We start from the raw sequence: 11,303 nt of genomic DNA on the forward strand, positions 1-11,303 counted from the left end.
TGAATTTACTATCTCTGTTACTCCTTCACGTTGCCATGACAACTCCTGCAGGCAGGCAGCCAAAAGGTGTGAGTGCGCCCTAAAGATACGATTTTTATATTACTTGAAAAAATTTCAAATTTCGCGCCTCTTGTATACCCTAACCTTCAAGAAGCAACGTTGCCAAGCGTTGTGCTTATTAGTAACTGCTGATTGATAAAAAAGGTGTTTTTTTTATACAAAATAATTAATTTCAAGTCTCATAGGTGCGAGGTATGATCATTTTTTTGTTTTTGGAAATTATTTAAACACCAATTATTTAACTTTAGCTGTAAAAAGTTATATCAATATCTGTTTGTCATATTTCTTACAATTAAACCAGTGGGCCAAGTTTCATCAAAAACTGTTTGTCAATTTCAAAATCGAAGGTTCTTCCTTAAAATTCTTGTAAAATATTGAATGTTTAAAAGAATGTATAGCCTAATGAATCTCATAAGAATCTAAAAAAAAGCATATGGAATTGAAAAAAAATTTCAGTTAAGTTAACTATTTCCCACACAGCACCAAAACTTGCATCAATATTCGCATCATTGCCTCAATATTCTAATATTGCATCAACATTGCAGGAATAATGGCAATATTGATAAAATTCTAGGTGAGGGGTCAATTACATAACTTTTTCCTGATTCCACATTCCACTTTTCACATTTCGTAATCCGGATTTCACATTCCCTATTCCACTTTTCACATTCCGTATTCCTAATTCCACATTCCGGATCCCACTTTTCACATTTCATATTCCGGATTCCACATTCTGGATCCTACATTCCGGATCCCACATTCCGAATTCCACTTTCAGAATTTGGGATATGAAATCCGGAATTTGGAAAGTGCAATCCGGAATATGGGATCCAGAATGTGGAATCCGGAATTCAGAATGTGAATTGTGGAAACCGGAATATGGAATACGAAATGTGGGATCCGGAAAAAGTTACGTAATTGACCCCCTGTGTGGGTTTTAATTAGTTTGATACTAATTTTGATAGTCCTCTAATGATAATATTACAGTCTCCATGGATTTGTTTTATTTCTATTTAAAATAATTTAAAAAAATTGCTATTTATATTAATTTTATATAAATAATGAACATATTAATATATTCAATTTATTATTAAATAGAGAATATAGTAATCATTTTATTGGTAATAGCAATCAATTGCGAGAAAGGTTCAATATAGCTCCACCACAAATAAATGTGGTGAAAATTGGAACATTCACGCAAGTATATTGTATATTACCGACCGCATCATGTTACGCTTGTTTGAAAGTTCCAATTCTCACCACATTTATGTGGTGAAGATGCATGAAACCTTTCCCACAATAGACAAGGCGAGGAAATTATATATATATATTAGACATGGAAACTTCGACTTATGAACTTAAAGATTGATCATCAAGCCATTAAAAAAAAAATTATCATTTTATAATTTAAAAACAGATTTTAATGTAATTTCTTTATTTATTTAATTAAAATTCAATTTTTTTTAATATCTTCTGTTAAGTTACTCAATTTTTTTGAGATTATTTTTATTTTAAATTGGTCAATTTCTTCACGGGTTAGTATAATAAATATTTTTTTTAATAAATTAATTTTAAAAAAAAAATCTTGGATAAAAATTATTAATTTTTTTTTCTCTCTTTCCAATATTGTAGATATTTAGCTGTAACGCAACCTTTAATCTACAGTAGACGACGAAGAAGTAAAAGACTGGCAGCATCGATGATCATTGTTGTTTGGTTTCTGGCAGGAGCTATAACGAGTCCACCATTATTAGGTTGTTTTCCAGAGGCTACAAATCGTGATAGCACAAAATGTTCATATAACATGGAACCATATTACGTTGTATTTTCAGCAATGGGCTCCTTTTTTCTACCTATGCTTGTCATGCTTTACGTTTATGCTCGGATTTCATGTGTTATCGCTGGAAGACATAGAAATTTGGAAGCAACTGAGAGTGAAAATTTCCGCCCTCGACGACCACTTTTGGTAAGGTGTACATATTGAATTTTAGAAAAAAAGATTCTTGTTACAATTTTCATATATACGGATATAATTTTTTTCCAACAGAATTTTCAATTAATTAATTCAAAAATTATTTAATATATATATATATTAGAGGGGCCACGCCCCCCTGTTTTAATCATTTTTTTTTAATTTTTCATTGATCTTATTTTTCCAAATGAACCACCTATTTCAAAGAATTATTATTACAAATTCATTGAAATCTGAATAAATTTTATTAAAATTAAAATTATTAAATTTTTATTAATAAATTAATTAAATTAATAATAAATAAATAATTAAATAAATTAAAATCGACATTAAGAAATTATTTTTAAAAATAATTTCAATGAAATTGCCTAAAAACCAATAAATTATTAAAAAGTCTTGAAACGAACATAACCTTTAAATTCAAGTCATTTTTGGTGGGAACTCCACCTCCACTTGCGGCTATATTGAAAGTCTTGAAATTTACATAACCTTAAAATTTATGTCATTTTTGGCGGGAAATACAGAGAGAGATGAGGGAAGGGGGAAGGACTTACTGCTTTATTAGGGTCTTAAAACAAACATAACCTCAAAATTTAGGTCAATTTTTGCCGGAGGAGGGGAAATGACAGGAGGGAGGGGGGACTTGAGGCTATATTCAGAGCCTTGAAACGAACATAACCTCAAAATTTAGGTCATTTCTGGCGGGGGAGGGGAGGGGACTTGCGGCTATATTCAGAGTCTGGAAACGAATATAACCTCAAAATTGAGGAGGGGGGACTCCCCCCTCCTAGGTCAAGAATTCTTGAAACAGCGGCGGTGGCGATATCTTTTTGTAATATATATATATTTAATAAGAGACAATAATAATTATTATAATATTTAAATAATTATAATAATTATCTTGAAAATTTATAATTTTAACTTTTACACAATATTCAAAAATACATTTTCAAAACTTATCTCTAACAGATAAATTCAATAAACTTTCATTGACAATAAAATAATAATTAATTAATTCAATGCAACTTAATTGTGACAGATTTCCGCAAAAAGCTTATGTCATATTTATATTAATTTTAAATTTCTTTTGATAAATTCCAACATGGAGTGAAACAAATTTTAATTAAAATTTTCTCTTGAAACATCCTACACATTGTGGAATTATTTGACATAGTGCGTCAATTAATATTTATAAAACATTTTAGCAACAAAAATATTTTTGAACAATTTTTAATTTTAATTCGATTTGTAATATTTTGATATTTTTTTTCATTATTTTCCAATTAGAATTTTTCCAATTAGTTTCAAACAAAAATGTGTATTCTAAACCGTTGTTTTTTGCACTTTTAATCAATTGTTGTTCATTGTCCTCAGTTTATTTGTTATAAAAAAAAAATGTATATCTTTAGTTCCTTTTTTAGTAACTGAATAATGAATACTTGAAATGTTTTAATTGATTGTGAAGATGAGAGTTCTTTATCGATTCCAATAGAACAAGGTTCATGAATAGACATTATTTGATGTGTGTATCCATTACAATAACAGAAAATCAAGAATATGCATGACAATAATATCGAGCGTCTTAATGGAAAATTCATATATATATATATATATATACATATAATAAACTAATAATAATTATATGTGAATATCCAAGACAATAACTGTACTAATTTTCGTCATTAGTAATTTCTATTTGCTTAATTAAGTCTTTATTTAGAGTGCACTTTTCTCATTAATGTTAAGGACCAATATAATAACAATCCTAATATAATTACAGTTAATTTTAGAATTCTATTGTCAATTGGATTTTAATTATTTCAATATATTTTTTAACAGTCACAACTGTAAAAATAACAAGAAAATAATTTTTTTTTATTCAATCGGTGATAGTAAAATTCCATTTCAATGAGTTATTGTTTCGAACAGTTATTATTTATCACATTTAATTAAGGGTCTGATGAATTAAAAATTTTTCATAATTTTAAATTGCAATACAAAATGTGTTATTTGCTAAACAGAGGAAAAAAAATTATTGCTTTCTTGTCAAACTGTATGTAGAAAATGGTAATTCCATAAAACGTTATTGAAGGTCCAAAAGCATTTATCATCGTATCGTGCTTAACGGTTTCGAAAGATAATTCCTAAAATGTGACGACATTGATGGCTTTTTTTCCTGTTTACCTATATATACGTATATACGATATATTTTTAGTCAGAAACACGAAATTCCGGTTATATGAAAAAAAAAACGCTGAAATGAAAATAGAAAAAGAATATTCTGACAACTCTCATTAAAATATACAATAATTCCCTCTCAAATATATATATATATATATATATATTGAAAACTATAAATTTGCATTTTATACTGAAAATAATGTCAATTATTTATTTTACTAGCAACACACACGTGCGCAAATGCGTGCTTCCAACATCCCATTGGTCAAATTTCTCATATAAAATTTTTTAAATCATTATGATAATGTATTATAATTTTATAATTCAAAATAATGATAAAATTCCCAAAAAATTCAATTTTTCTTAGATAGACAATTTTATTGCAAATTCTTGAACAAAATACACCACAAAATTGTAGAAAAAAATTAACAGCATGATACAAGTAGGGGAAAATCTCTACTACCACCCTTAAGGAGATTATAGAGATTGACTGAACTAATCAAAACAGAAACTATTATTTTATGATTTGACTTTCTCGGTACTGTGAAACGTCTGGCAACACTACATTACGTCAGTCGAGTTGGCAAATTGTTGCTATATGACTTGTTTACTTTAATAAAACAATTATCCCTCTATTTAATTAACTTTAATTTAATTTTAAAAATGTTTAATCAATTTTATTTATTAACTTTTATTTTCTTTTTAAATATAGCGTATTTTATACGTGCTATCAGAATCAAAATTTTAAAATTTAGCGCGCAAAATTAACGTATAATATGCATGATCAAGTGTGCAACGTTGCCAGACGTTCTGACAGCTGTTCAATTTAACGTATAAAATGTGAAATATTGTTAAAAATTAATTTATTGCAGCTCCCACAAGAATCTAATAACACTTTTTTAAACAGATATTTAATCATTAAATATCTGTTTTGTATTAAAAAAAGTTTCATCAATTTCCTAATGTTAATTATTTTGTGGTGAGTAAATATGTATGAAAAAGTACTTAATTCCCATAAGACACAATATTAATTGTTAAAAAACAAAAACGCTTACAACTTTTTTCACAAGAACCTAGAGGTCTGAAAAATTTAGCTACATTTAATAATTTTCAAACATTTATCTAATAGTGGACCAAGTTTCATTAAATTACTAATGTTAATTCTATTTCCGCTATAACCTCCTTAATGCAACACCTAAATTCCCAAAAAATAAAATTTTACTTAGAAAGACAATTTCATTGCAAATTCTTGCACAAAATACACCCTAAAATGTAGAAAAAAATTGACAGCATGATAAAACCCACTTGGAAAGATTGCCCGGAAAGTGCCCCCTGGAGGTTCTATTTGAATTCCGCCGGAACTTCCAACGTAATTCCATCGGAGTTCCAAAGAATTTCCGATGGTATTCCGACGGAATTCCGATTATTTTTTTCAAAATTTTTAGAGTCCTAATTCCGTCGGAACTCCATCGGAATCCCATCAGAAATTCTTTGGAACTCCGATGGAATTCCGACGGAATATCGTTGGAAGTTCCGGCGGATTTCTGATAGAACCTCCAGGGAGCACTTTCCGGGGAATCTTTCCAAGTGGAAAGTAATGGAAAACCCCTACTACCACCCTTAATGCAACCCCTGTGATAAAAAAATCCCCAAAAAAATTCAATTTTTCTTTAAACTGTAAAATCGTCAATTTTAACCCTAAATCCGTCATCAGCGTCCAGAAATATATCTAGAATGACTATGGAGAAAATTTTAAAGCACTTAATATTTTTACACGAGCTTAAGGAAACAAAAAAATGCCTAGTACTTTATTGTTATTAATTAAACAAATTTTCTAAATAAACAGGAAAATATTTATTGAACCCTTGGAGAATATTGAAAAGTTAGAAACAATAATTTCATCCTTTTTAAAATAAAATTCAATGCTGCTCTCTAAATCTGAATCAGTAGAAATTTTACTAATTCAATCAGTACTTTTCATTTTAACTGAAGTTTCAGTTATTTTTTGAAATTTACTAATATAATTAGTGAATATGCAAGCAATAGAAAATAACTTATGTAAATCAGTAATTTTTATATAACATAACCTTTAAAATTAACTATTAAATCAGTGCCGCCGCCATATATTTATATTACTGATTCAATCAGTAATTGATATTTTACTATTTGAATCAGTAAATTTCTACTAATTGTCAGTTGCTCAATTCTCGCTAGGGCAATTAGTAGATTTCTACTGCTAATCAATAAAATATGACTGATTCAGATTTAGAGAGTGTTAAGGGAGAAAAATAATTTTAATTTTTTTCTATGCCCTAGCTATTTTTATATACAATTACATTAACATTTTCCCTATTCATTTTAGAGTGAAAGAACGAAAAGTATAATAAAGAAGAAGAAAACGGATGGAAATACAACTTCAGAAGGTACAAGTGACTCTTGCGATAAAGCGCCCAGTCAAACTGAGATATCAACTACTTGCCGGAAGTTTGGTACTATTCGTACCCATCATCATAGCTGTATCAACAGGGTGGCTAGGGAGACGAAGACCGCTGGTACTTTAGCGGTAGTTGTTGGAGGATTTGTTGCATGTTGGTTGCCATTCTTCATTCTTTATCTAATCACTCCTTTTCTACCTATGGAGCCGCCGGACCTTCTCATGCAGGCTCTCACGTGGTTAGGTATGGTTCACACTTTTTCAACTTCTCAATACAATATAAGTGATTCTCCAAAAAAAAAGGTCATTTTCATGTCTTTGTGTTATATCATCTCACCATCTCATCAAATTGAATTATTTGCATTGTAAATAATAAATATTCTTCAAGTTTAACTCAAAATATTCAATTCTTATCAACTAGAAGAATAAACAGTATAATAAATTATTGAAATATGATGCAATAAGTGTTAATTAAGTTTTATAAAGTTTATTGTGCCAATATTCGAAAAATGAATTTTAACCATATTATTTACAGATAAATTGTATATTTACACTAAATAAACGAATCCATGAATTATACTATAATTACAAATTTATACTTATTTTTAATTATAATTTCGGGTTTAGAATATTTATTTAAATAATACATAGATGGTTAAAAAATTAACAAGATGGTAAAAAATGTTAAAAAAATAAAAATTTAAAAAAAATTACCAACCTAGAAATCTACCTTACCGACTGTTGGTAAACAATTTTTTGAAAAATAAAAAATATAAAAAATTACTGACAAAGATATCTACCTTACCGACTGATGGTAAAACAGTTTCTTGGAAAAGGAAAATATAAAAAATTACCGACGCAGAAATCTACCTTACTGACTGAAGGTAAAGAAATTTTTTGAAAAATGAAAATATAAAAAATTACCGACACAGAAATCTACCTTACCGACTGATGGTAAAGAATTTTTTGCGAAATGTTATCAACTTTTTTAAAACTGTTTTACCATCAGTCGGTAAGGTAGATTTCTGTGTCGGCAATTTTTTATATTTTCATTTTCCAAAAACCATGTTGTACCATCTATCGGTAAGGTAGGTTTCTATGTCGGTATTTTTTTTTATTTTTTACAAAATTGATAATTTCAATTAATGAATCGTTCCTAATCACAATTTTGTTAATATTTTTTGATTGGTTAATTTAAAATATTGCGTTCAATTTTTTTTTGTCTGTTGTTTGTTTGGCCATTTGCATTCTCGGTTAGAGTGCGAATGTACATTAAAATTGTAAAATGTATATCGTATTTTTAATTTTTTTTTACATTGCTATCAGAAACACGTGATCAGTAATGAATTTTTTTTTTCAATTCCAGGTTGGATTAATTCAGCAATTAATCCATTCATTTATGCATTCTATTCGGCTGACTTTAGACTGGCATTTTGGCGACTTACCTGCGGGAATTGTTGTCGTAGACGAACTCCATTAAATCAAGTCGATCGCAGTATTCCTCCACCAGCTAGTTGGCGGAAGGAAACATCAAAAACTTGAGTTCTGGAAACGAAAGTGTGATTTAAAATTTGAAAAGTGAAAAAAAAGTTTTGATTCATCGCTGAATAACATGCTATTTCAACTGTGATTCCTCAAGTGGTACCGCAGCTTCAAATATGTATATATATATAGTTAATTGAAAGTGGTCTCAATATATAAAACTGTTTTATAATGATCACTATATCACGATTAAAAAAAAATTGACGATTACAATATTTAAAATCAATTAAAACAATTTAAGAAAGCTTTAAGAAAATAATATCAATGAAAAAAAAAAAATTGGAGGGGAAGTTACTTTCTAGTAAAACTTCTTAACACGTTTTCTAAGACATTTTTTACATTCCAATGCCTCATAATGAGATATTGTAAATTAGAATAAACTTCATACTAAAATAGTGCAAATGTTCATCTACCTATTATAATAAACATTATTTCAATTTTGAGAACGTGAATTAAAAAAAAAAAAATTGTTACTAATTTCCGCTTTTTATATAAAATAATAAATTTATCAGAAAATAATTCTATGTGATCATTAAAAAATGAATTGCACATGTGATAAAAAAAAATTGTTAAAATAATAAGCAAATATTTGTAAAATAAAAATTGTCGGAGAATTTCCAATTACCAATTAACTAATGTAGACTATATCAATAAAGAAAAATGAAGGGTGGGATGTTTTCTTTTCATCAAAATATTCAAAACAATGTTTTCTGAATGAGAGTTAGTGCAAAAGTATGTAATTCACAAAGGCAGATGAAAGATTATATAGTAAAGTAAATGTGTAGTCTAAGTCTCGACTATCAATAATGAAGAGTATGTCTTTAAGGAAAAAAATAAACAATGTCTTTTCTTTTATTATACCATTCTCACTGCTTTGATAAATAGTAATTAGTTTTATTATGATAAATTAAAATATTATTTTTATATTCATTAAAAAGTTTTCAATTATTTCATTTGAGTATAAAATTACAAAAATCAAGTAGAAAGTTACGCATGACTGAAATCTTATACAACTACTGGTAACAAAAGTAAGAATTTAATTTTTTTTTTTTTTTTTTTTTGACTAAATCTGTATTTTACTAGTAATATTAAAATCACACTAATTTTTCGCTAATTTAAATTGCGTATTCTAATATTTTATTAAAATTATATTAACTAAAAATTATCAGAATTTCTCAAACAGATCATATAAAAATTTTTAAAAGTAATTAATTTCCAACGTAAAATAATTTTTTTTTACAACTACTGACATCAAAATAAGTTTCTGAAATTATTAAATTAAAACATTTTTTTCTTTCTTTTTAAATTAATAAAAATTGGAATTATAAAACCTGTGTAGAAAATAAAAACTGGTCCTAGCTATTGGTCCTATCTGTTTTGCTCTATTATTAACTAGGTCCAAGTTTGGCATTCTAGAGCTTGGTCCTACAATGGTTTTGTGATGCGATTTTAGCCTGGTCCAAACTTGGGTGCCTAATTAAAACCAGTTTTAATAATAAATAATTAAAAAAATTAATTTTAACCACAATTAATACTAACTTTCTAGAAGGAATATCCTGTAAGTTTTAAATAAAACTCTAAGAGTTGAATTAAAATTTGAACCCTACGGGAATCGAACCCCAGACGCATGACCTAAGAGACCTAACGAACGCTTTAACGACCGCGGCTACCGAGCTTAATTAGATATTTTTATTTGATTTGTCTATATATAAATTTTCACTATATTTTTTTAATTCTATTTTACAAAAATACTTGAAATTATCCAGAACTTTCCCTGTACGTGTATTATGTTGTCAAATAATAGATTTAAAACATTATATTGCATTGTTTAATTGTTTAAACAATTTATTGTTATTTATTAATTTTTTTGTAGTGCACCTTAGAAAGATGCAGCTTTTTTCCTAATTTTACAATAGGAAAAAATACTGCATTTTCCTAGGAAAATTATGAAAAATGTTAATAAATAGAAACAATTATTTGTTTAAACAATTTAACATAATAATTGTTGCAAATTTAATTCTATATATTTTTTTAATTATAAACTTTAAATTAACAAATTTATAAAATTGTGCCTAATGTCAATGTGTATTTAAAAAGAGTTATAAATTATAAACAATAAATTGTTTAAACAAATAAAAATTCAACAAAATATTTTTGAAATATATTATTTGGCAATATATAAAACAATTAAATAAATTAACAAATATAACTATGAAAAAATGTCTTTAAATATGGGACGTTCCACGTCAAACGAAACAGAGCTCTAGCCAAAAATTGACTTGATAAAAAAAATCGTTTAAGGGCTGAAAAAACTTGTACACTCTTTTACTTTGGAAAGCAGATGGGCGATTTCAGAAATTCAATATGGCGGCGCCTGTAAATGTGATATAAGTCATCAATGTTACGATTCGACAAATACAAACATGAATAAAATTTCCAAAATTAATTAAATTGAATCAAAAAATACACTTTTAAGCATTTTTGGGGTCGCTGAATACGAATCTGAAGTCAGATTTTAAAAATTCAAAATGGCGTATCCAAAATGGGGATCGATTTTTAAAAATTTAATATTTTTCCTCGAAACTTGCTAATTGGGGGTTTTCGGGGTCGTAGAATACAAATCTGAAGTCAGATTGTAAAAATTCAAAATGGCGGATCCAAAATGGTGGTAGTAACCAGTTTTGAGAAAAAAAAAATTGAGTTTTAACAAAAATGGACAACCATTTAGGATCCGCCATTTTGAATTTTTTAAATCTGACTTCAGATTCGTATTCAGCACAGTTTTCCTAAAAGTATCAAATTGAGACCAAAAATTGCATCAAATCTTTGCAACGTTTTGATGCACATAAGTTATATCAAAAAGAGATCGTTTTGTGTATCATTTTTAGAAATGATACACGAAACGGTCTCCTTTTTTCATGCAAAAAATTTAATCAATTTATATCAATCATAGCCGAATTGAATCGACTCAAAATTAAACGAATTTTTTCAGATATTTTGGTAATAGTACAATTGCGGAGACCATTTCACTATTTAATTTGAAAATGAAAATAACAGAAAATCAAAGACAATGTGCAATTCGATAATTAAAAAGTAACAGCTTATAAACATAAC

The 11,303-nt window shown here is 27.6% G+C and overlaps 1 protein-coding gene across 2 annotated transcripts in view; it reads left to right on the forward strand.

Moving 5' to 3' along the window:
• The window catches only part of LOC127283548 (tyramine receptor 1-like), a 241,913-nt gene extending 232,889 nt beyond the window's left edge, over positions 1-9,024 (forward strand). For both annotated transcript variants that reach the window (XM_051308502.1, XM_051308503.1), the window contains exons 6-8: positions 1,693-2,026; positions 6,576-6,891; positions 8,014-9,024. In XM_051308502.1, coding sequence (XP_051164459.1) covers positions 1,693-2,026; positions 6,576-6,891; positions 8,014-8,189 — 826 coding nt within the window. In that variant the 3' untranslated portion in view covers positions 8,190-9,024. The remainder of the gene's footprint in view (positions 1-1,692; positions 2,027-6,575; positions 6,892-8,013) is intronic.
• The last annotated feature ends 2,279 nt before the right edge of the window (positions 9,025-11,303 follow it).

The sequence above is a fragment of the Leptopilina boulardi genome, unplaced genomic scaffold, assembly GCF_019393585.1.
Source record: "Leptopilina boulardi isolate dan_hultmark-lab unplaced genomic scaffold, ZJU_Lbou_2.1 LbouV2_310, whole genome shotgun sequence".
Classification (NCBI taxonomy): domain Eukaryota; kingdom Metazoa; phylum Arthropoda; class Insecta; order Hymenoptera; family Figitidae; genus Leptopilina; species Leptopilina boulardi.